This window comes from Strix aluco, chromosome 11 (assembly GCF_031877795.1).
Source record: "Strix aluco isolate bStrAlu1 chromosome 11, bStrAlu1.hap1, whole genome shotgun sequence".
NCBI classification, from domain to species: Eukaryota; Metazoa; Chordata; class Aves; order Strigiformes; family Strigidae; genus Strix; species Strix aluco.
In genome coordinates this window covers 9,010,915-9,037,500 of record NC_133941.1, presented here as the reverse complement: position 1 = coordinate 9,037,500, position 26,586 = coordinate 9,010,915, and the positions used below count along the sequence as shown (strand labels likewise).

At 41.9% G+C, this 26,586-nt stretch overlaps 1 protein-coding gene across 16 annotated transcripts in view; it reads left to right on the top strand.

Moving 5' to 3' along the window:
- Positions 1-26,586, top strand: part of FOXP1 (forkhead box P1) — a 390,108-nt gene that overhangs the window by 205,296 nt on the left and 158,226 nt on the right. For 15 of the 16 annotated variants that reach the window (XM_074836019.1, XM_074836035.1, XM_074836029.1 and 12 more), the window contains one exon: positions 16,684-16,865. The exons of the other annotated variant lie outside the window; for it this stretch is intronic. In XM_074836019.1, the coding sequence (XP_074692120.1) occupies positions 16,695-16,865 (171 nt within the window). In that variant the 5' untranslated portion in view covers positions 16,684-16,694. The remainder of the gene's footprint in view (positions 1-16,683; positions 16,866-26,586) is intronic. 16 annotated transcript variants of the gene reach the window in all.

Below are 26,586 nucleotides of genomic sequence, written 5' to 3'. Positions count from 1 at the left end.
AGTGTATCCTCTCTTTCACAAGCCCTTGGAGCAGGAAGCCACATGCCTTAGCTCTGCGGTGTCGAGAAGCCAGCACATCTGTGTGACCATGCACCTGCGTGTGGCTGGAGATGTTCAAATACTGTCTTCAGCGCAGATTTTGAACATTAAACACACATTGCTGGTTGTAAATGGCCCCCGCATGCTGCTGGGGATCCAGCACCAGAAAAGCCCTTTCCCAAAGCACGGAGCAACCTCTGCCGAGCTTGTCAGTGATGGACCCTTCCAGTCTAGGGCCAAGCAGCTTGTGGTGGAGAGGTGGTGGGGCCACAGCGCTGTGTATTGGGAGGCTGTTGTGTTGGCATCACGCGTGGAAAAGGCATGGGCAACCGCAGGAGTGCTCACGATTGCCTGTTGTTGTTGGCCAAGGCAAGCTGGAGAGGCTTGTTTGGTGTCCAGTTGCTCCTCTCTGCCGTTGCCTCTCCCTTTCCCAGCCATCTCTGATGGTGGCTTAGAGATGGGCATTGCTCTTCAGCCATGGGTGAATGCAGAAGAGGGATTAAGAGCTTGGCTTCCTGCATCCTGACTCAAAAGTAGGCATATGTGCTTTTTTTGGTGAGTAGAAACAAATCGGTTTCGACAGAGCTTTTTTAGGGAGTTTTCTCAGGCACAGGATGAAATTTTGAGGTGGAAAAAATTCACAGTTTTTTTTCCCCCTCTATTGGGCCAGTGTGGTGAGGACCAACTGTATTTTTGGGTGCTTGGGATCCATGTGTGTCACTGTTGAGCATGTGGCTGTTGAGGAACATGTGCAGTACGTACACGTCTCCTGCACAGAAATGTGGTGGGGTGGGATCCTTGCTCTGGACCCAGACTGGAGCTGTTCCTGGGAAGGAAAACATCAAGACAAAACTGGGGAGGAAAGCAACTCTTCTGCCCCACTTACTCTTGTTCTGGCTGATGCTAAACCGGTATGTTGGGTACTTTCATAGCGTGTGTGTGTGTTAGCTTACGCACCAATGTTCACAGGCACATGTATGGTTTCTCTTCTGCATCGTTCTGTCCTAGCTGTAATCTGATAGCCATAGCCCTTGGACAGGGCAGGGAAAGGAGACTGTATATGTTTCCACAAAAGCTTAGCTAAGTGCATTTTTCTTATTGTGTTGTGGGCCTGATTCTTGAGGGGGGTTAGATGCTCTCAGTTGTGGGTGCTCAGCATTTTTGCAAGTCACCCTGCTCAGAAGTTGGTGGTTACATTTTTTTTTTTTTTTAAATGGGAAAAAGCATTTTTCCATTTGCTTCTCCATAAACTGAAACCACTAAAGAGCCCTTGCTTCGTTTTCCACACACAAGCACACACTGATGGGAGCATGAGAGGGACTGCAGATCTCAGAAGGCTTTAAGTGTGTGAAAACAAGACATCCTAATGAAAATGGTTTTGCAGCTTAATTGTAGTGGGTGTGCCTTTGTTTGCGAAAAGAAATGAAAGTGCTGGAGGCCGAAGTGCTTTCTTTATCCTCAGAATAGTGAGCAGTATAAACTTCCCCAGGCAGTTTTGCCAAGATACCTGAGACCTGCAAGTCTCTGCAGAGCTTTAGCACTCTGCTCACTGGGACCCTTCCCATGGACTTTGAGCCTTGAGCCATCCATCCTTGCACTGCTCTCTAGAAATACCAGGTTTTGCATAGTGAACCTTTCTTTGGCTCCTGAGTGCCCTTCTTAAAAGGTGGCTTGTTCCCATCGCAGGCTCACTGCCTTTGGGGACGCCAAGGTGTCTTTTCCAGTGGTTTCGAGATTTACGACTTGCCCTCTGGATGGAGATGCTGACCTCCATGTAGCCAACGTTAAACCTATTGAAGGCAAGGAGCTTGTTCCTCCTAGCATGCCATCTGAAACCCTTTTGGAGGAGTCCATGAACCCCTACGAATCCAGTGCCTGGAGGCCAAACATGCTGCTGCCTTCTGCTTCAGCCTCCTCAGCTACCCAGTGCCCCATAGAAACATGATACATTTTAAATAGATGCTGTTTGCAGCATCTTGGACTTGCTGTGTGAGGATGAGAAATGTTAACATAAATTCTTTAAATAACATCTAGTAGTGTTGAATGCACAGAATTATAAAACATTTTTATATTCTGAGACTCATTTGCATCTTCACATTAAAAACTGTGGTTTTCTTCTCAGGGAATGGTTGCAAGATCTGATTTGTTTTGAAATCAAAGCTAAATTTGTGTTCTTGCTTTCCTCTTTGCCCTTCATTTGACAAATTTTTCTTGTTCTATAAATACAGAATTGTAAACAAGGGCTAATCCTTAGCAACAACCTGGAAAGTTAACATTTCTCTCCAGCTCCTATTATAATTAATTCAGACACTCTGAATATGATGTGATTTACACATAGTATTCCTAAGGCCAGGAGGTACTAATATCTTGTTAGAGAACTGAGGAGAAGAACACGCTTTTGTGTGTGCCATATAACATAATTGCTCTGCATTTTCTTTCCTAAGAAGATGTTTAAAGATGCTTTTTACTTTACATTTGAAAAATGGAAAGCTTCTGCTTTTGCATTTGGCTGAAATTGTCTTAAATGTGTTTTCCTTCTTGCAGCAGTCAACATTGTCAAAACATTTTGCGAAGTACATTTTAATAATATGGGTTAAGACCATCATTATATTAATTTAATTCTCGGTGTAGGTAAATTCGTAAGATGCTTCCACTTTGTCGTAAAAGTTTTTCACAGTAAACATGATCTGTTTTTCCCTGTGCAGAAAAGAAAGAGATAATAATAGTCAACGAAATCTAAAAAAATTGCATTAACATTGTTAAAATACAGCTTGAACAGTCTTATTCTCATGGTCTATCCTTTTATTTTATTTAATTTTCATTTGATTTTGTTTTGTTCTGTTTATATTTGTTCAGGGAGTGTTTTTGTAGTGTTAATCTATGTAAGCCACATGCAGTTGAAAACTGCAACTCCCAAAAGGCTGTGATTAAAACATTATGGATGTGGCAAACCACAAATGCAAAAGTAAGTTTACATTTAGATTTTCTTCGTAAAATATTTTATTCAAGTTTTGTAATACCCTGGTATCGTGGTCAGCATTGCCATAAAAATTCTGTGTTATATAGAATGATACAATCTGTGAAGCATTTCCCATTATGTAGACACCATGTCTTTAAATTATAGCAATTTCTTAAGATTTTAAAGCAAAATGAGCTCTTAGAAGTGTGATTAATAGCAGGGAATGAGGCTAACACTGGGTCATCAGTGGCACTCCATTACAAAAAAGGTTGGACTAATAAAAGCATCCATCTATTTGACCAATAAAGCATTTGAATGATATGCTTATAGTTTTTATCATACCGTAGTTACTTTGTACTGAATAAACTGTGATTTTACGTGCTGGAAAAGGAGCGTGGAACAGGCAGCACGGCTGAGGTGAGAGCAGTTGTCTCAAGTAGGGAAATATCAGGACTTTTATGTGAAGCTTGATGTTTTCAGAAGCCTTCAGGTTGCGGTGTCTAAATTTTTGAAGCCGCTGTGAAATATCTAAATCCCCCGTGACCCGTGCCTGCCTGCTCACAGTCGTTCAGTGAGGCTGGCCCTCGCTGTCCTGCAGGGAGGGGAGAAAGGAGGGTATTGTGTGTAATCATTAATTCAGAGTTAAGTCCCCGGCAGCCCCAGACATCAGAAATACTCTGCTGAAGCACAGGAAATGGGGCAGCACTTCTGTTTTCCTGGTGTGCGGACGCCAACCCTGTCCTCGAGTCGCACCTTTCATCCTGCCCGCTATTATGCTGTCAACCTGATGTATTAAAAAATACGCGGTTGCCTGAACAATACTGCATTTGGGTTTTATTTAAATACCTGTCTTATTAGTAGGTTGTACTGATTTCATGGTTTTGAACCTTTTTTTTTTTTTTTTTTTTTTTTTAACTACAACAAAAGGCTAAATATTTTCTGTGAAAGAAAATCGGAGGTTCTTGGCCAGCCATGGATGTGCAGGATTGTGCTGTGAAGAAAAATACCAAATATTCTAAAACTTGTGAAAAAATGATGAGGGGGGAGGCTTCTGGCCACCACGCTGTTTGCACATGAAATGGCAAGGGAGGGGAGAGAAGTGCCAGGGCCAGCTGTGACCTTGGATGCTTCATATGTTTGAAATTGGGATGATTTTACTCAGTGTTTGGTGGTGGTGCTGGTGCTCATCAGAAGGTAGCAGTGAACCAGGTAGGGGCCACAGTGCAGCTGGGTTTAAAAAGGACCCATGGTGTAGACCACAGCTAAATCCTCTGCCCCTATCCAACTAGTACAATGTCTTAAAGGACTTATTTTACATAGGAGAGGGAAAAAGAGACTTCTGGAGGTCACATGCAGGGACTGTGTTAGGGCAGGAATGTAACCCGGAGCTCTGGATTAACCCCTACCAATAGGACCATCCATCTTCTCTCCCTGTACTTCAGATCTTTTCCTGAAATCCACGTTCAGGATAGAGGAGTTATAGAAAACCTCCCTGGAAGAGCGCTGTGATGGGTGACTTCCTGAGCGTTACAGGGATGAGAGACAGGAAAGGAAAAGCTTTCTGGAAGGTGGCAAACCCAGGGGACTTCGGCATCTTGAGCACCTTGAGGACTAACGTCACAGTGCCTCGGGGCTAAGAGATGGACGTCGGGTGGGGAGCAGGTGGGGCCAGAGGTTTTGGTTGTGAGAAGAAGACCTCAGAGGGGCTTCTGCCTCCCCTTGGGTTAACGAAAAGGAGCTGGGGAGATCTGCAGAGATTGCAGAAAGGCGATGGGAGGCAGAAGCGAGAGGGTTGAGGAAGGGAGAGAGAAAGGAGGAGGAAGAGGGCTGAACTGTGCCTTTCTGCTTTAGCCTTGCGCGTCACTGCGTACAGCCAGCTGGCACAGGCATGGGTATATGTGTATGAAATAAGACATGTACATGGTCATGCTGGGCAGATTAAGTTGTATAGAAAGCTGTCATTTTGCTTGTTTGTTCTAGGCGAGAAATGAAAATGTTGCATCCCACCTTTTGCAGTTGCTGGTTTTTTTAAAAAAAATGCAAATAGATCTTTTACATCAGTGGTTTGGCCGGTAAATCTTGTTTTGCAAAACACTTTCAAGTGTTTTCAACTCCTTTCTTTACCCTTTATTGGAACAGATGCACAGCTATGTGTTTTCCCCTGCTGCCTGTTGTCTTGAGGTTGCACAGCAAGACTGCAAAGGCTTGTTGTTTGTTGTTGTTGAAGGGGAGGAAAAAACCCTCAATCCACAGAAGAGTTAACAGGATTTCACTTGATCTGCTCGTTTATGCAATGAGTAATGCGAGGTTGGTAACAGCAAATTGTTGTTTATAAGCAAACATGGCACTGTGTAAACAAGAAGGCCTGGTCCCCAACTGGTTTGATTTCATGGTGGTCAGCAGCTGATGTATGTAACGTACAACCTTTCTGCTTCTCGAAATGTCAGAAGAATGACTATTTGTTTGTCTTGAGTTCTTCCCAGCTGTTTACTCTGTAATGCATTTGCCTCAACCTTGATTCCCTAAGAGTGGCCCCTTTCTCCTCCCTGCTCTGTTTACATTAGTCCTGCCCCGAGTGTCACCTATGAAATCTGTTGATTATTCCACCTGGTTAATGTTAAATTGCTCTTGCAAGATGATGTGTTTGTTCATAAACACAAATGCTGGGCCCCTTGTTTACTGTACCCATGGCAGCAATCAGTTATTAAACAAATATTGCTTTGTTTGCGGGTGTGAGCAGCAGTTTATCCTGCAAGGTCTGGAAAAAAACCTTTAAATGCTGGGATTTTGATAAAGGAGAAAAAGGGGAGCTTGTCCCTGGAATGTGGCTGAAACTCACTTTGGTTTGCTTTGCTTATCTTTAACTTGGGTGAAGGGGCTAGAAAGATTAGCAAGTTGTTTGGTTTTTCCAAGAGATTTCCTTAGTGTAATGATATCTATCCAGTTGTTTGCTTTTTTCAGAAGGGAGAGAGCACTCCTGCGAGACGACTAGCACAGCGGTAGACGGCTGATGGCTAGAAAATCCTGCATGGAGCAGACAAGGAGTTAGAAGGTCTAGGACAAAGATATAGGGCTATGAACCAGGTAATCACCCCAAAAGTACAGCCTTCTATTCTGTGTCAGCATTTCATTGGGGGCTTTTTGGTTTCCTTCTTTTCTCGTGTCGGATTTTAATTGATGCATGTGCCCTTGATGGAGTTGGAAAAGGCAAAGCTTTCACTTTTATTTCTGAGGAGATCTGAGGAAAATCTCTGTTTTAGAAACAGAGCTGTTTGAATGGAGAGAAAATACCAAATTTAAAAACGCACTCTGTCGCTCCTCCTCCTGCGAGTGAGATGACAGAGCTGCTTTTCTTCTTTTTATAACTGGAAAACTGCGTTTACATCTGCTAATTTCTGTATGCTGGCTGTTTGCTCTTTGGTTTCTGGGAGTCCTAATTAGAGAGCGCCATCCTGGTAGTGTTGCTTTCGGGTGGTTTTGCAAATGAGCAAGAAAAACTCACTCACACCATCTTTGTTTTTCAAAGTTATTGTTTGTTATTGTTTTTGAATGGGGCTTGGATTTCAAATGCCAGGCAGGACCTGTTAGCACTAACAGTAAATTGTTAGGGCTTTGCACACAAAGGGAGTAAACCCTCTTAGAGTGACCTTGAGAAAGAAATGTTAACTCTTTTTGTACAAAGGTGGTGTCTGTTCCTTTATATGTGAATTAATCTGTTAAAATATCTTGAATATACATTTATAAGAAGCTTTTGAAGGATAAAATTAAATAATTGTCCTTTTCATCCCTTGGAAAAGCAAGCAACAAAATATGCATAAAAATGTGATATCTTGTATTCACTAGCTCGCACCAGTGGTCCAAACATATTGTTCGTTTTGGCTACTAGAGCGGTGTCGGGGCTGGAGAGGGAAGCGGAGGTACCTGAAGTGTGTAAGTGGACAAGCTGGTCATTAATTGCCTCGTGTTACTGCGATGAATCAAACCTTTGCTGCTTTAAACTAAGTGAAAATAGCGAAGTGAAAATTGTATTGTGCAGAAGTATTGCAAAGTTGCACCTGGCTTTGAGGTGGTTTTTGACTTCTGGAGGCTGGTAGACAGTTTAGAAACGCTTTAGTGGAGATATGCATGAAGGGTGGGAGTCTAATTCATCTACAGCCAGTGCTCGGTCTTGCAAGGTTTGATACCATCTTATTGTAGCGGTGCTGCTGCTGTCTAGCATAAACTAACTGTATTTACTAGATGCAACTTTGGCCTTTCATTTGGTTGAGTTGCCTGTTTTTCTGAGAGACAGACTACAAGAGTTTGTTGCAAGCTCAGAGCAGTGTGCATACAAACAAATAAGTCCGGGGCTGTGAGAATAGCTCTGCAGTTTCTGTTCCTGTTTTAGATGAAACCACGGGGAGCCCTGCACACTGCTGTGCCTGGGCTGGGACGAGCAGGTGGGTACCCCCTGAGAGACAACAGCCGTGAGGCCGGCACGAAGGCAGCTCTGCAGCCACTTGGCACCTCACTGTGCTGCAGTTCGGTGTCCTTCCTTCTGGAGGAGTTTTTCCTCTAGTGCGGATGGTGCTCATGTCCGTACGGTAGCAGTTGCGGAGTCATGCAGTACAATGAACTATGGTTTCTTGTTTGGTTTGGGTTTTTTTTTTGCTGCTCGCCATTCCTTTCCTTCCAAATAAACGATGATCCCTGTGATGGTAAGGATGATTTCTGTCAAGCTCATGGCTGAAAGACAGCTCTCCCCAAGAGAGAGGAAGGAACCTCACTCTGCTGATGATGGTATGTAAATGATTACATCATATTTGCCAGTCGCTTGGAAGTGGCCCAGGTCTAGAGCTTTTATGCAGCTATGGCATGAGCTTCATGCTGAATATGGATTTTAATAGCTGTCAAGCTGAGAGGCATAGATTGAGATAGAGCTGGCTTTGCAAAGAGGGTTCGCTTATCCAAGGTGAGACTGGGAGTAACTTCTGTGCACATGTGTCAAATGAAGGGAGGATGCAAAAAGCTCCTTTGGGGAAGGCTGAGTTGTGCATCGTCTCTGCCTAACGCTTTGGGTCTTGCCTCGAGGAAAGGAGTGAGACCTGTTATCTTCACAGCTTGGTATATATTGGTGCACTAGCTTTGTATGGGGACCAGCTCTAGCTCTTTTGAACAGAGCAAATGGTAACGTTTTAATGTCTGTTTCAATTACTTTTTCTTGGATTTGCTTGTTCTTACTGTTTGTGGTCAGCAGTGCCCTCAGCAGAAGAGATTTCCTTAGGGGTAACTGCAGTGACTGATTCTCTAAGAAGTTAAGTTGTTTGGCCGTGATTTCACAATAAGTCAGTGTGGAATGAGTGGGATTAGGCTCCTGACTCTCCTTCCCTTCTCTTCACCACAGCTGTCTTAAATTTCAGCTCCTGCAGAGCATCAGTCAGCCTTTCACTGAACTGCCTCCAAATGATTTCAGGTTCCTGTGGCCCTAACAATACATGCTGCTGCTGGAAAGAAGTAACCCAGGCAGCACAAGCCACTCACGCAAACAGTGAAAGAGGTTGTGTTGTTGTATACAGTTAAATAAATAAAAAGTTGTGGCAGCCTGCGTCTATACAGGAGTAGGTGAAGCTGCTATTTGGGAGTCTTGAGGGTGGCAAGTGGATGTAAATGCTGCTAGAGGTTCAGGCTGGTGGAAGTTCAGACTGTCACTGGCATGGCCCACAGGGAGGAGGTGAGGCAACCCACATCCTTCTCCTGTTGGCCAAGGTGATGTGCTCAAGCACTTCTGGAAAGCACTGGCTTTTCGCTCACTGATTTCAATTACAGCTTCGCGTTTTTGTTCTCCTTGTTCCTTTTTTGTCTCCCTCCTCTCCCCACGGCTCTGCATCACCAAGTAGCTCTTCCCCAACATTGGGAGGGAAGGGAAGGGGAGCAGCCCCGTGTGAGCCAGGTGCTGGGGCCACGGATCGGCTCATGGGGATTCTCTGAGAGCAGCGTGATTTGTTTCCCTTCCCTGGGGAGGCTTGGCACATCACCTCTGCGATGCGCTCAACCTCCGCTGACCCAAGGCTTGGGACGAGTCCAGCCGAGGTGAGAGCGCCAGGGCTGCACCATGTCAGGAGGCAAAGCCGAGGATGCGCTGCGGATAATCCCGTTTCTTCTGGACCCTTTATTTCCTAAGCAGTAAATGAAATTTCAGATTTTAGATACGTCTAGACATATACAGTGCACGATAAAGTTGATAATACATTAATCATTTTTAACAACAGGTAATATGCATAATTTATGGTGTTACAGTGCTATCTTTTTTGATATTTATGATGGATAATGCTCAGTTTTTGCCCTCATATTACTGCTTTAAATTATACCACAAGAAAATTAATGAGAAAGTAGATTTATGGGTTTCATTTGTTTGTCAATTCGGAAATTAATTGGGTGTTAATTTTAGCCGTCCCTCATCAGACCAGGTCTTTAGTATGTGTGCATTACTTTGCATTCATTGAAGCCTACCTCCCATTTACTGTGGGTCACTAGCTTTGCATACATTAAAATAGCCCTCAGGCTCATTCTCTTGATTACTTTTTGAACTGCCATGCATTAGAAAATTTACGCCTTTCTGTTATAATTATGAAAATTCGCTATTGGAAGATGGTGCTTGCATAACAGCAAGTATACAGTCTTGCTCAGCGATGTAAGATCATATAGCAAATCCCAATACGTTTTTGTTCTAATCCTAGAAAATAGCACTCTCGACAATCTTTGTTGTGCGAGTTTCATCCTTTGAAATTTCAAGGATCCATTTTAATGCATTGAATTACCTCTTTAAGCTGAGGAAATATCAAAGGATTTCACCTCGTCGCTGTCTCTTTGTTTCCTCTTTCCACACATCCCGTGCGTGTTCCTCCCTTGCCTTGCTCCAGGTTTGCCTCTCCTCCAAATGCTGCTGTAAAGACGTGACTCAGCATCGCTTTTCAGGACAGCGGAGCCTGACTCGCTCAGTTCCTTACTATTTCGGTTGATTCTTAAAGATCATCCTTAATTGCTCTTTGAATCCCCTTCTCCTTTCTCATACTCCTGCACAATTCAGCAACCACGAGTAGTGTGTAGGCGAGTGGCCTTCAAAGGGGTAAGCATGAAGTTTTATCCAAAAAGTACCCTAATGTACTGACAGTTGATCTATAGTTAGTTAGTACATAATTATACCTAAAATACACCCTGTCAGCAGGATAAATGACGGCTACTGAAAACTCTAAAAGCATGACGGGTGTTCACCCATCTGCAATGACGAGAGCGGAGGGGTTTGTAAGTTGAGAAAGGCTGGTGAGTTCAGCGTGATCTGATTTAGTTAAATCATGCCATATGTTGGGATGGCTCTTTCTAATAGTCGTGCTAACCACAAACACAGGCAGAGAGAAGTCATCTGGTCCACCTGGCTAGTTTGGACTCCCCTCCCCAGCGTTATTTCTGTACTTAGCGTGGTGGCAGCCCTCGAGCTGCTCATGTGAAGCTGGCTGATTCACAGTTAATTGTGACATGGTGTAATTTAGTAAATGAGCAGCTGAACATCTGTATGCCTTCCCCCACGGTAGATCAAAGCCTTACCTTACGCAAGGCTTTTAATTTCCACTAGTGAATCTTTTTTCTTTTACTGAACTCATGGATGGCGGGACGGCGCTGCTGGCCGCCTCACTGACCTAGGGACGGGGTGTCAGCTGGAGGAGATGGGTGTTTCGGCATCGACTGGGGACTGCCAAAACATGTTCCTCGAAAAATTCAGAAGTGGTGGTGGGATGTGGAGCCTGAGACACTTTCCCCTGCAGGGCACTTGCTCCAAAGATACTGGGACTAAAAGAGACCACCTGTGAGTTGGGCAGTGGTCTCCTGGAAAAGCCGTCGTGGTCCTCGCCGCTGACAGCGGGCAGCGCCGGGAGTGCCAGGCTGCTCCTGCATTGCTTTTGTACCTGTGCTGGGGGTAAGAAGCAGCTTTGCTCGTGCTTTGTGTATTGCCTTGCCAGTCACGCTCTGGAGCACGTTTTGTTTTCAAGAGGTAAAATCCTGTCCTTGCAGCATTGCGTTGTCACAAAATGCTTCCGAATGTTGTTTGGGGTTTTTTTTATAGTTACCCAGAGAGGTGCTCTTAAGTTAGTCCCGAGCTTACTTTGGGGAACTGCTTGCAACAAGGCGGTAACATGTTTACTTATAAACCATGCATGTATGGATAGTACGCCTACTGGAGAATTTAGGACTAGATATTGTGATTTGATCACTTACTTGAAACTGATTTTACCATTAACTCTTCTGCCTGTAGAAGTATAAATATATTTTATAAATTTGTGTTGTGTTTAATTTACATGTCCTTTCATGGCTGGGCCAAGTTCTTTAAGGGCATTTATTCTGCTTCATATAAATAATTGATCAGCCAAGTTAATTTACTTCTGCCTGACTTGGTCAACCTTAATTAACTGCCCTGGAATAAAGACTGAACTTTTTGTTAGCTTAAAATCTTTCACAAATGTGACAAAGAAGGGATGTATTGTGACAACATTTTTGCTCTAGCACTGATCCCAGGGGACAGAAATGTTGAATGATCTTTATGTGCATATATATTTTTGTAAACACCTCCAAGTCCTAATAGTAGAAATAAAATCATCAGCCTTGGAAATAACTTTGAAACATGCAGGCTACAATTCTGAATCTGTAGTCCAGGTTGAGTCTGGAAGCATATTAAAACAGAGATTTTAAGGCCCAAAAGACCCCGGGGATAGTTTTTTAAAGGTGATGAGATGCTTAAAGATGTAGATTGGTGCTTATTCAGGAGTCTTAAAAATGTCTCGCCAGATGCCTTCGTGTATGGCGAGGCATCTAAATACATCTGAGTATCAGTCCCTCAGTCTTTCAGACTTGCAGTGGGTCCTTATTCTGACGGGTGCTTCAGTCAGTAAATCCTCCCTCATGCTGACATTAAACAATGCTGCTTAGTCTTTAGAAACTATACTAGTAGAAGAATTGCAGAAATTGCACACTTCAGCGCCCACCTCCTGCCTACTAATCTCCATGCTTAACCTTGCTCATCTAAATAGTCCAGTGGAGCTGAGACGTGTGTCTGCAGCATCTGGTCTTTATGATGTTATGGACTTTTTTTTTTTTTTAATGGATTAGCACAGAGCATTTTCAAAATTAGGATTCCTTCAGGTTCTATCTTTTTAGTTCAAATCAGCGACACTGAAGTCCTCAGAAAGATCATTTTGATTTGGTCAAAGTTCACATCCGACGTATTTTTTTTCCATTTTGACCATGCTCTTAAGAAATTAGCTGTCCCCTACTTCTGTCCAAGTCAGCTGGAAGATGAGTAGCTGTTCTCCCTCTGTTGACAGAGTGCCTTGCTTTGATTCCACTCCACTGAAATTTTACTCCATTACTTTGAACGTAACATATTCACCAAGGAGATGGGCCAAACTGTATGGCTTTGGCTTTGTATTTGACTGTGCATCAAAGCTAGAAAAGGTTTTGTGCAGGTTAAGATGGGAATCTTCGGAAAATGAACACCGTTGTGAGATTTTTAAACCAAGCTGACATTAAGTCATATAAGAACAGTATTAAGTGCTCTTTGATTTGGGGATAAAATTTTGCATGTTGTTGTTCATACTGCAGCTTAGCTTTCATCCCTTCATATGGGAAAAAAACATCTTGTGTCACCTTTAATAATCTTAAGAGTCATTCTGTATTCCTCCTAACATGAAATATTATAGGATTTTTATAAAAAAATAGGTATTTACACTGGTAAGAACCCACCTATTTTTAGCTGTAAAAATACCTTTTCTTTTGCAGAATTGATACAAGAGTTGTCCTGCTTTGTAGAACATGAGATGGACATGCTCTTTTGCCATTAAATATCTTAAGTCAGAACATGGTCTCTTGCGTGTCATGGAAGCTTTTGTGGAGCACTCTATTTCCTATAATAAATCATTATGTGTAACAACTTCTTCCACGCTATTTTGGTTATTTGTGGTTGTATTCAGACCAGAATCACAGTTTGTGGTGCTAGACCTGAAGCTTCAGTTCAGTTCCCACAGAACCTAATCCTGTTGCATGAAGTCAACTTTGCTTTGCTTTTTTCTTTCACAATTTTGAATGACAGACTTCACTAATAGGCTTCTGTAAGGCCTGCTCCTTGTTGCTGAGGAGAGACAATTATCTCAGCCATCCTCAGTGTACTATCACCTCTGCTCATTTAGGTGTGCTCGAAAAGACAAATAATAATCATTCTTGCAGAAGGCTCTTGCAGGTTGCTTTTCATGACATGACGTTTAATGATCAAACCAAACGGTGATTATTTATGTCAACTCACATTTGACTACAGTGAAGAAATAAAAACAGTTTTGTCTTTTCCTCCTTGAAAATCCTGTTTTCTATTGGAGGTATTTTAGACAGTGCATTAGTTTTGTATTGATGTCCAGTTGAAGTTATATTGAAGTTGATTGCCTGCGAACAGGTGCTTCTAAAGCCAAATTTGCTCAAAGATGTTCACTTCTGCTTTTAAAATAATTTTTCGGAAGTCCAAACATCACAATTTTCTTCTTACTTTTTTGATGTTCTCTTTGCAAACTCTATTTCCAGCTCCATTTCCTTGATAGCTGCTGCCGATTCTGTTGGATACGCTATGTAGGGTGGGCACAGCCAGTGGAGGGGCCGGGGCCAGACCTGTGCAGCTCAGGCAGTATCTGGCTGGAGTACTCTGAAAGGTAAAATAGAGCATGAAATTTGTCATGGAGAAGGTTCTCAAGAACTATGATCTTTTTTTGTGACCAAATACTATAAACAATCCATCTTTTTCTCAGTCCTACAGGTTGGAAAAATTGTAGCAATTTCTACTGTTGTTTCTTTCCAGGAGCATTTTGCAATCCTAGAGACAATAAATAATTTCTTCACCAGTTTGGTTGTGAATTATTGTCTGTGTCCTGGAGATATTTTGCTCAGAAGGGCGAGCCAACAAATTGTGATCAGGCAGTGATAGATCTGTTCCTCAGTGGTGCACATTCTTCTTGCTCTGTCAGAGGCATTTCGGAGCTTTGGTTGGTGCTTTCTCAGACCGTCCTTAGTAGTTTATCCAGGTTCTCGCTTCCAGTCAATTTGTTGCATCAGAAGTGTTGGAGAATGAAATGTACTTCTTTACTTTTTCGGCACATTGGTTTTAGCATCTCTTTCCACAGTGGTGTCTGCTGGAGGCACCTTCCCTGAGATCTTTAGTATGTCCTTCCTCTTCAGGTGTGGTGGGGATGTGCCACCCACCATTTGCCATCGTGCATCGCAACAGTCAAAGATGTGAGTGGGTTTAACCTGCTAAACCAATCCACATCTTCTGCTGAGGTAAATTAAAGTAATGCTCCATTTTCTCCAGTTGAGTCTTGACCCCGAATGGGGAAGTAGAAGTCAATTACATCAGTTCTTTCTTTTTGATTTGTCTCTGGTTAAAAGAGGTGTGTCCTTTTTACTAGTGTGGTGTATAAAAATTGCATGGTATACCTTTGAGTAACTTGTGAGCTGTCTGGAGAATCTCACTCCTGTCTTTTCTTACAAAGCAACCTGTACGATGCAGTCACTGCCCGGTGTGTAATCCAGCCTTGCTTGTTAGATGTAAACACTTATTTAGGCGTTATCATGCTTGTGGGCTTTCCTTATAGTGCTGAAAATGAAAAACACATCATGCTCAGTCTGTGTCAGAGCAGGATCATGTTAAAACCCAAAAGCGTTTGTTAGTGGTGTTGAGAAAGCTGTAGGTTTGTTTAGATCTCTGGAGCTTTTACAGGGGAGTTGACAGAGGCTTTATAATGAGCCCTCAAGCCCTTTTGTCCCCTTGCATAATTTGAAGATTTCACAAAACAGATTGAAAGAAGTTTCCATAGACCAGCTGAAATTTATTTAAATGTAATCAGAACACTTGAATCTGTCCTAGCACCATCCATGTGCTTGGGCGGCCATCAGTGTGAATAGATCCCGTCATGATTGGAGCAGGGTCCAGCTAATGAGCGGTTCACCCGCCTCGGACGTGAATCAGCGAGGAGTGGTAACACCAGAGCGTGGTGGTGACAAAGCCCTCGTTAGTCAGCCGCTGCTCAGTTATGACGTTTTGATTATCAGCCGTATGGATCATCATTATCAACGTCTGAAGCTCCCAAATGAATGAGAGGTCTGGTATTGGTGCGTTGGGCTGGAGCGTAGCTCTACACGTGGGGTTTGACACTGAATGTCACCTGGGGCCAGCAGACACCCGGGCAGCCGGCGCTGGAAGGAGGAACTGCTGTCTCCAGCCGGTTCTGGACCTTTGGCAGCCAGGGGCCCTGAATTACATACGTGCAGAGTTTGCAGGGAAAGTGTTTTCCTCTGGTATTTTTCCATTGAAATACAGTTCTTTCTCTCACCCTTTATGATTGATATTTCCCCTTGTATGTTGGAGAGGAGAGAATTTTTCATCTTCCTTCTGAATAGGGGTAGTTACTGAATTGAAACAAGTTCTTCCTTAAATATAAAGCATCGTAATTCCAAGGTGAACTGCCCTGCACAGAGGCGTTTGACTCGCACGTGCACGTGGTGAGTTAGCATGGAGGTAGGCAATGTGCTCGGAGAGTGCAGCTTGGCCTACTGTACCCTGTTTTCCCGGGTAAGGGTGAGATGAGGAGCACGAAGGGAGGAAGGGATGGGCTGGTGGAAGCAGAGCAGGTTAGTAACACTTAAATTGTGGAACCTGGGGCCTTGTAGGTGGAAGTATCTATGAAACAACCCATCAAAAGATCTCAAAGGTAGCGGTTTGCAGCTGAAAACTGGCATATGTGCTTCGTTTAGGGGGATCTTGTGCTGTCAGTTCTCAAAGACGTGGGAATCCCAGGAGCTCTGGTGTAAGCAAGTGGGCATCATCCTCATGCTCCTTGTCATCGTGGGGCCTGTGACCCACTGCTGTTATGGAGGAGTGCAGGGTTGTAAAGCACCCAGGGACAGACATCCACTAAGAGTGGAGAGGGCCGGCTGTGAATAGCTGTGGCTACTAAGATGACGTGTAGTCAAGTAACGCAGGAGGGTCTTCGCTGTAATGCAGTAGTGCATCCAAAGCCAGACAAATCCATAGCCAAAAAATTTGCCAAAAAGACTAATTCTGTGACCAGTTGAAGCAGTTTGCCCCAAACAAAAACTGGTGGTGTCCAGCACATCCCAGACTCATCTAAATTGCTTCAGAGTAATAAAAGGTGCTCATTTGGCGATATCATGGTGTTAATGGACACAGAAATAACGAATGCTCCGCTTCACCTACCTGCCCCTACGTAGTGTCTGTCAAGTTTTTGATATTGTCCATCATCTGTTGCAGAGAATGACTCATCCGTTGAAAGGAAAGCATCCAGATGTAACTAGAGAAATTTAATTATGGATTCTGTGTGTTCGTTCAAAAATATTTTTTTTTCTCTAAGGGAAAAAAGATGTTGAGCAAATAATACTATATTTAGAACAGAACTAACTTACTAAAATTATAGCTGTACCAACAGATAAATAAACATCAACTAGTAGCATGAACCATTAATGAAAGATAAATCGTATGAAGGGAAATGACAAATGTTTACAGTTTTGGCAGGATTTAAAACAGGGCATGTCTCCTTACATACAGCAACTGTTTTAACAGCTGCTTTTTTTTTTTTTTCCCCTCCCCTAAATTATTTCAGGTTTTTGAGTCATGATGCAAGAATCTGGGACTGAGACAAAAAGTAACGGTTCAGCCATTCAGAATGGAGCGAGCGGTGGCAACCATTTACTAGAGTGCAGCCTGCGGGAAGTGAGATCAAACGGCGAGACACCTTCAGTTGAAATTGGGGCTGCAGATTTAGCACATCTTCAGCAACAGCAGGTACTGTAAGACATATTACAAGTTTCCTACTTACAGAAAAAGCATGAAGCATTTAACTCCCCCCCTCCCAAACCCTTCATATTTGCCAGTCAGAGGATGCTTTTAGGACTTGCCTATGACATTCTGTACATTTTTGTCCGTAGGGGATTGCAGTCGTTAATGTAAAGGGAAATGTTGGACTTTTCTTCCGGGGCTCCTTTTTAATCATTCCCTGGAAATACCCAAAGATCAGGGCTTGCTTCCGTTGCCTGAATGTGTTGAGTCTGGTGGCAGCGATTGGGTGAACCACTGTATACAAATAACTGGTTTCCAAAATATGTCACTGGGTGGAAAATACACTAACGTTAAGTTTTGGTTTTGCAACAAATTTTAATATAACCTAGCAACCTCTATCAACAGAATGTTTTCTATTAGTGAGAAAGGCTGTGGAGGTATCTGCTGTGGCAAAACGTCAGAATAAATAAATAATTACATCCCGTGTCGTACTCCTCAATTCAGAAGAATCTGAACCAAATTCTGAGTTTTGCCTTTGTATTTTAGTGTATTTTCTAGGAAGTGACCAAGTTCGCCAGTGTAAATTATCTGCATAATATGTTTTGTCTTTTTCTTTTCCCTGATAAAATTTTGAAACCCTCCGAGGAAATTTTACACCAAAGTGCTGGGCATGTATCATTAACATGTTTGGGAACAAAGGCTGCAGCAGAGCCATGGTGAATACACTTACGCCTAACCCGCACTTTCTCTAATGCAATAAGCATTCTTAAAACCTTTTAAATAAGCGATTGGCAGCTGGTTAAGACTCCCCTAAGTGTACAGTGATCTTTTTAGCAGGTTGTTGTGGAGAAGAAAAAACCCTGCACTCAAAAACAAAGCAAACCAAAGGCTTGCGGAGGAGCAGGGGACCCTGTTTGCCAACCTAAGACAGAAAGCTGCCGTAATTAAACAAGTCAGAAAAATGGATGATGCTAAATGCATAGACTTTGGTTGTTTCAATCATTTTCATCCTACAGGTTTTTACTTGAAGTGAGAATACCATCAGTGAGAAAATCACAGCCATGCTGAATTCATTACTGCAGTAGTCACACAAAACCACGGATAAAATTTCAATAACTGCAGGCCACAGTTGAGTAAACAGTTGCACTGAAACTTAATTCCTGTTGACTTTTCCCTCATTCTTCGCCAGGGGCACATTCTGATTCGTAGTGCAAAGACAACAGGGGTTACAGCTTTGATTAATATAGGACAGTAGAAGAGGAGTGGAACAGTAAAATATGTTCAACACAAAGGTCTTGTCTTAAAAAGGCTTCGTATCAAAATGAGTTAATTACGCTGCGTTTTCCATAGGAGCGCTATGGAATTTTCCAACGCTGCTTTGTGCAGAGAGAAACGTGGGGGTGGGGGGGTGTCACGCAAACACGTGCACACCATAGACCAGAATTGCTCAGACCTCTGTCCCTCCGCTCCTACCACCAGTTCCTAACCCTCACTGCTGGCGCCTTGTGCCAGGGCTTCTCCGTAGCCATCCAGAGGGCTCATGCCGCCTCAGATAATGTCGTAATCTCGCGTGTAATGGGTTGTGTCGTTCAACAGCCGCCCATTCGGTCAATTAAGGAGCGGCACCGATTCATTCCTACGTGGGTCGTCCAGCCCTCCCCCAGATGGTGCCCGGTGCAGCCACGAGCACTGCCAGCCCCCGTGGGAGTCGGGCGCGGGGCTGGGGGACAGGATTGCCAGGCTCGGGATTGCTTTCACACAGCTCAGATTTTAGCTTATAGTTTATTTATTCTCTGCCAGTACAATAAACGTGGTCAGGGAGCTTGCTTTTCTCCAAGTTCTTAAAAGACCTTTATGTTCTGTGTTTGAATTCTGCTGTTAATTGGTTTTGATGACTAACTTCTCCTTGGAGTTTATCTTTTAAAAAGCAAGTTGATTGCAAAGTTTAAAACAGTTATTAAAAAAAAAAAAAAAAAAAAGGCCTGATAACAACAAAAGGGTAATCAGAGCTAGCATAAAAATATCAATCTTTGTGTTTGGAAAATATTTTTAAACGCTGAAAAGAAGAAAAACCCGTTGTTTTCAGACAGCTAATGCAAGCATTTACAGATACACATACAACATGGAGCATAATGTTTAGATGTTTCTCTGTATACAACATATGCTCTCAGGTCACTTAACAGAATGCGTTCTACAAAACGCTTCTTCAATACAAATGAATGAGTTCTGAATTAAACAGCTATTTCTTAAGAGCATTTCATTCAAATCTTTTCATTTTGCCACCTGGCACTTGTTTTGTCTGAAAAAAAAATAATCAGCGGCGGGTAGTTTGAGCTTTGCTGTTGTGGTTAGTTGTGTATTCCCGTGATGAGCAGGGCTGGGCAGTGAAATCTGGACATAAAATGGCTTGTGTAAAGCATCTGTGCTGAATTTTGGTTCACATTTTTTGTGAAATTTATGAATTTATAAGGACTAACAGCTTTGTTAGTATGAGGGAGGAAAACAGAAATGCTTCAGTTTTTTTAGGAAGTTTTAATGGGTTTACAAACTTGTAAATGTTTTACCATGGAAAAATATGGAGCACCACAGATGTTCATATGTTTGAAGGAACAGTGTACGGTGTGAGCACTCTTGTAGTAAGTGCGGAGAGGACTCGTAGGACAAATTTTATGCTTCCCATGTCATCTTAGGGTGATTCTGCCATGCAAGGAGACAGAGAGTGATGTGATGTTGAATTATTTTAGCATTAGCAATCTTGTAAAATGTACTGTTAAGCTGGGATTAGCAAATGCGGGTATGAGTTCTGCTGTGTATAATAAAAACACATAACTCCAACTGATGTTTATATTTGTAATCATGAAGTAAGAAAGCCAAAGCAATACAAGTGACTCTTCAGGGACAGTACATCTGTGGAAGGGTTGGATAAAAATGGAGGTACATATGAGAGAAATTGCCCCCAGAACTGGACTGAAGGGAATGGAAGACCCTTTTCTGCAGTATTTTAGCACCTGCTGTGGGTGGGAGAGGTTGCTGCTGCTGACTCCACAGGTGCCAGTGATCGGCATCTCATGGGAATGACTGTCAGGATGAGGTGGAATGGGCAGAGTTTTGGTCACCTGCCTATAAAACCTGGAGTAGGCATGAAGGTTATCTGGTCATGTGGCTTCCTAAAGAGATCAGAAGCGGGCGTTTGGCATGGGACCAGGCAGTGGGGCTCAGGAGCTTGCTCCCAAGGTGCCCATGGAGGCGGATTCAAGGGACAGGGCAGAAAACCTGGGAACAGGGTACCAGGCAGAGTTTGGCAACATCTGTTGGCTCTTGAGGCATCACGGAAAACATCTGGGAGGTGCAAAATGGGTGTCGGAGTGACCCACAAGCTGAAAGTCAGGCTGGGCGAGGGAAGCTTGGACAGAAAGTATGTAATGATGGGGTGACTCTTGCCTACCAAGGAGTAATAAATAAAGACTCATGGGGACAAACTGCCTTTTAATGTACATGATCACAGCTTTAGTTGCTTCAGTGGTTTCTGACGTCTACTCAAATAGAAGGTTTGATGCTTCAGTCCTAGCCGGTTCTTTTTTTTTTTTTTCCTTAGCTTATAAAATAAATATTATTTATTGTGTTTTATTTTTATCCTCGGGACTATTCATTAAAGTGTTCTTCACATTATTAGCAGAGAAACAAGAAGATGAATTGAACAAAGAGAATGAACACAAAGTTGAATTCTGATATATAGCAGCAAGACACCAAATGCTGTGTTGCATGGTGGCAGAAATACAAACCTCTCTACATCAATAGCAAGATGCACTTTGATACCATAACTTCAAACTGCCCCACGAGTATAAAACTCAGTACTTTTGTCTAATCCAGAATGCTTTTGAACTTTTAGAAGGTAGGACTTTAATAGTAATTTGTTGACAGATTAGCTGCAGAGATTGCAAAGAGTTTATTTTGCAGAACTGGCAGGCTCGTATCAGTGTTCTCTTAAGGAAAAAAACACACATTGCTGTTTTGCAATTGCTTGCATTTATTGACAACCTGCGCTGAGCAGGCAGAATCAGAATGTTTGTATAATGTAAACCTATAGCTTGTCTGATGGAGTGTAGTGTACTTTTAGGTAGTGCATAGATTGCTTGATAAAAAGGGTTACAAGGTGACTGTGTTTATGACAAACTGGAATAGCAATACAACTGGTACATGGAGAAACAAGGAGGAAGTTTATATAAAGAACTGTAGGGAAGTTTCGTTTCTTCACTCTGTCTTTGGGCTGAACTGTACTGTAATTATGAAGTGTCACTCCAAGATTTCTGAAGAGTTTAGATAAATACTGGTTTTGCCATGTGTCCACAAAGTAAGGAGAGAAGGGGATTTTTCCTTGAAAAAAGTTGATGGTGCTATATATATTTAATTGCATCCTGTTTTGTACTTTTTACACTTGTATTCCGGTGAATGTATACAAATGAAAAATACAGTTTTGTTCATGTATAGGAGATAAAAAGAATGTTTAATAGACAAAATTTGAACTAGGTTCTGGTGTCTGTGCCCAAGTCAATGATTTCTTCACAGTCCATCTCACTGACTGCAGTTGGGGTGTTTGTGGTATCGATGTGAAGATGCCACAGTTGGGCCCTTTGGCAGTAGTTGTTTTGAGAAATGTTGAGATGTGAAGTGTTAGATTGAGGGAAGCAAACTCCAGAGGGAATATGTAGTTTCTTCAGATTTTGTTCATGTCCAAAGACGAGGAAAATGTACAAGAAATGGGGGATTTGGTGTATTGTCGAGAGGCTGATTTAATTGGGCAGATCAAAAAGAAGATATGACTAGAAAGAATTCCAAATATATCACAGTGTAAATTAAAGTAATGCTTTTTTCTTTTTTTTTTTTTTTTAATAGTTTGGTGAGTTTCATCTTATTTCAAAAACCCATGGGGAGAGGTTACAAACTGCATCAGGAGTTTTGTCCCATTGATCATGATGTGGACTTATCTCTTTAGAACAAAACTGCTAAACTAGATCCAAGATAAAGTCTTTGTTTCATATTGACATAACTGGGTTAGACCAAATTTGTTTGTTAGACTTCGAGGGAGCGTCCGTGTTGAGTCATTTTGTCCAAAGAGACATAAAGCCTAATTATTAAACTGCTGTTGCTATTGAAACAGCCATTTGAAAGTATAGATTAAACTCCATGCAGGCTGTTGGATTGTGTCTGATTTGGTATTGTAGTACACTGGTAATTGATGATTACAACATGGTGAAAAGATCACTTCATTTTTAGAGCTTGTGCTGTTTCATCAGAGAATGTGAAAAACAACTTTATGCTCCTGGTAACTTTGCATTTTTCTCGTTCAGACTTTTCCCCCAAGTTCTCCCATCTCCCAACATTGAAGGGAAGGTGACATGATGTCTTTTTAGTCATTCAAATCTAATAACTTTTAATCTGAAGGTTAAGTAGTGAGATATAAACTAAGAGATGATAATATCAATTTTATGTTCACTGAAGGGCACAATATACCTCTTTCTAGTAGAGGGAAAATTGTGCGTAAAATGTCTTTTGCTTTTCAATGGAAAAGCTGTGGCTCTGAGAGCTTAGGAATGAAGCAACGCTGGAAAAATTAAATAAGTTTCAACATAGGCTGGCTACCTTGCCTGGATTTTAGAATCAATGATTTTTTTCCTTAATAATTCAATTTTTAGATCTCTTGTCAATGAACCATGCTGAGAACATTCACGCAGCATTCTCTATCCTCACTGTTACTAATGTCTTTGTTATAACTACTTATTGACATCAACAAGCCTTAAATTTTCTCTAACTGTTGAAGGGTAAGGGGAAACTACCACTTTGTTGCACTTGCTGAGATTATTGGTTTTTTCTTTGCCTTGGTTTTGTTTTATTTTGCTTCTAATGTCTTTGATAAATAACTGCATAAATCTGAGTCCTCAAAGCACCTTGACATTGGCACCCAGAGCTCTGCAGTTGTCTGTGGGGATACAAGCATGTACATGTAGAAGCTGGGTCATTAGACATGTAATCACCTGGATTATGTGCACATCCAAATCCAGAAGTCCTCTTTAGGCTATGGATGTCTATTTCTGTATTTATTTTTTTTTTTTCTACAATAGCTGCTTTTACTTCTGCTGGTAAATTAAGATTATGCAGTAATCGTTTAGGTTTATGTGGCTTCTTTGAAGACATGTAACTTCTGAAATATGTTTGCTGGTTGTTTTTTTTTTTTTAGCCTTGCATCTCATGTGAAAATTCAGCAGTGGTATGTTTGTTCCCAGCTGTTTTCGTAGGTGTGCACTCTCCCCGTATGTTTGCTTATGCTTACTCATAAGCAATAAAGTCATACATTCAGGAGTGCTGTTTAGGGAAACTCCACAAAGGAATGCTTTAAAGCTATTATCCAGCACATGTATACACTGCAAAAGACATTCAGTAGGCATCAGATATAAATTAAAAGTCCATTTCAAAGGATTGATGTTATTCAAGTTATTAGAGACTATTCCTCCTCCATCGATCTTCATACTTCAAAGGTTATCTAACAAGCAGTGCAACCAAACCTGGGATGCAGCAAACTTAAAATGGTATTGTGCCTGTGAAGGTGTAAAGCAGTCTTTAATTCACATGGAACTGTTCCTTATTGGGGCTTTTAACGTTGCAAGATGCTTAAGCATGTGCCTAAATGTAAGTGCATGACTAGTCTTATTAAGGTCACTAGTACGTCTCATGCCTGTAAAATTAGGAATGTGCTTAAGTACCTTGCTGAATTAAGGCTTAAGTAATTTCACACTAATAAGAAGCTGCATGGATTGCTGATATTTTAGAAGTAATTTAACTTTATTTGGAAACGCACTGCACATAGGGAGATTGTTTGACAGTGCCTTAGGAGCAGCAGTGGATTTCACTAGTGCAGCCATTGATTTCAGTAGAGTTTTGTCTGGCTTAAATACATTTAAATGAGAGTAGAATCAAATGCCATGATTTCCTGTGCTACGTTCTCTCTCCTGTGGAGCTCCATTGGGTATCACAGCAAGTGAGAAGAAGATCAACAGTACTGTTGCAATTTATAACAGCAACGTTGTAAATAAAGATTGGGATATGAAGTAAAAATGTAAAAGTCATGAATACTCTTCATGAGTTTATTTAACTGTATAGCACCCCATTAATTAAAAAAAAAATAACAGCAGGTATTGTTTGGAGGCTTAGTGTAAACAGCAACATTATATAATGACAGTTTTGTAGGATGAGTGTTGCTTGTTTTCTTGCTGCATTCTGCATTTTGTTAGCTGTGCTCCCTACATTTTCAAAACATAAACTGTATTTACAACCTGTTTTAAATAGTGCAAATATATCTCTTTTTTTTTTCCCTATAAAAGCTATATATATTTTGTCTGTAGAGTGTCTGTAAAGTCAGTGTCATGTCTCAGACATTTCTGAAGCCTGGGGCAAGTGCCAGCTTTATTACAAGTTGGGCTTTTCAATTTATTTTTAATCATATTTCTTCTTTTTCTTTTAAGGGTTTTTCTTTTTTTTTTTTTTTTCTTTTTCTTTTTCCAGGCTACTGAAAGTAAGGCTGGTTAAGTGAAGGTTGGAGAGAGTTAGGCTATTTAATCTATCTGGCAACGTGCTGCAAAACTCATCAGTGCAGTTCTCCCCTTCGCCCCCAGCCCTCACAGAAGTGTGTGTTCCCAGGCAAACCAAGTAGAAGGATGCAAGAAATGGATATAATTCCTTGTGTTCTGGCTGCTGACCTAATCTTGATTCTCATTTAATGACCCATAAGGATTGAAGACTGGGATCGTTACAGACAGAAACATCGCTGGGCATGTGGACACACAGAAGGCGGTTGCATGCCTGGAGATGGGTCATTTTTGCTTGATAGAGCACTATAGTTCCAACTTTGGTTGACCTCTTTTAATCAAGCTTCAAGGCTGAACTAATTCCTATATGCACGTTTGGGGCCTTCTTACCTTACTAAATGAAATAAGTAAGTTTTTGAAAGGATTTGGTTCTTTTTTAGCAGGAGGCATCATTATTGAGGGTCACAACACAAATGTTTCAAATTTGGAGATGCAGAGCAAGGTCACAGTTTGCCTCCAGAATCTGAAGCAATCAGGATTTTATTTCAGATAAAACCTCTGGGGCTGATACTTAAAAAATACAACTTTTAACTGGCATTACGCAATTTGCTATGGGTCGCCTAGCCAAATATTTGTGTATGGGTCTTTTTTTTTTTTTTTTCTTTTAAAAAGACTTGCCAAAGTTCAGGTGGGATTTCAGGCTTTAACAAATTCTACCTGGAAATTAAGTGCAGGAAAGGGGGGGGGGGGGGAAATCTTGTCTGTTTGAATTAGAGTGATCACAAGTTAAAGGAATGTGGTTGCTGTTGATGTGCTCAAATCAAGTTTTCCTTAAATTTTCCTTGTTATTATGACTGATACCAAAAAAAACCCTCTGCCAGGAAAGAACTGCAACAGTAGTGAAATGTTGTGAGACCACTGACTGTCTGACGTGCATGCTTTTTTCTCTTTTTTCTGGTAGTCAGTGAGATACATGCTAAAATAGGGGTAGGGTCCCTAGTTGTTCACACGGGCTGTGTGGGCAGAGGATCTTCCCTAGTACCTTCTGGCATCTTTAATCAGCAGCAGACCCACAACTTTGGGGGTTTTGGCTGCTCTCTCATAAGAAGCTAGGGCACTTGTGTTTTTAAACCATCATCATTTTGTACTTTTGTTTCCACATAATTAAGTGATTCACTGAAGGAGAAAGATCAGACAGGCACAGGGAAGGAGAAATGGAACTTGTTATGAAGCAGTGGGGCCCAGCATCTTGAAGGAAAAATTAGAAATAAAATGGGGTATAATTCTCCTCATGCATGGGAAAGTATTTGTAGCACTCAGATCCTCAAAGTCCAGTCTCAGAAGTCTCCAGGAAACGTTTTCTGGCCTCTACTTAAATGAGAAACTTGATCTAAAGATGAGCTTGCCTAGGAAAAACTCTGGTTTTGGGAGAATGGCTGTAGTTTATTTTTACTTTGTTGTACTGCATTACGTACCCACTCCTATGCTGTGTCAATCCTCTTCTTCAAACTTGGAGAAAGCCAGACAGGTGTGTATGGAAAGCAACTGTTCTGGTTTTTGTTGGAAAGTCTATAATATTTTTGATGAAGAGGCTGCTTTAGGCACTGCTCTGTCATTATTAATTTTATCTCAGTTATAGGTTAAGTGCGATGTTTTTATTTGGTAGGTTTTGTGCCGTGATGCAGTAAAAAATTCCCACTGGGAACGTGCATTACATTTGGCGTGTACATGCAGAGCGGGTCGGTGTGGGTGAGGGCATTGGATCTGCTGAGTGTGCGTGCACGGGAGCACAGGTTTTCATGCAGGGATGCTCTGTGGCTGGAAGAAACCGTACGGTCTGGAAAAGCTGGCTGTGGCACTCGCTTGTAGCTGTAGGTGAGGTGCTTTCTGTAAGGTCACAGGGAGGGTTCGTTACAGATAAACCTCCCTAGTCTTGCATTTTACTGTCTGTTCATGTACTCAGGGTTCTTCTCTCTGAATAGGTGTGCTGGTTTCTTCACAGCCGTCATCACAGACATGGTATTCGGGTAGCAGAGAAGTTGTTTTGAGAGTCTACTTCATCACCTTCCCATAGCTGTAATGCTATATTACAAATCCGAAGTAAAACCCCTCCAAGTCAATAAACAACAGAAAGCAGACTTATCTTT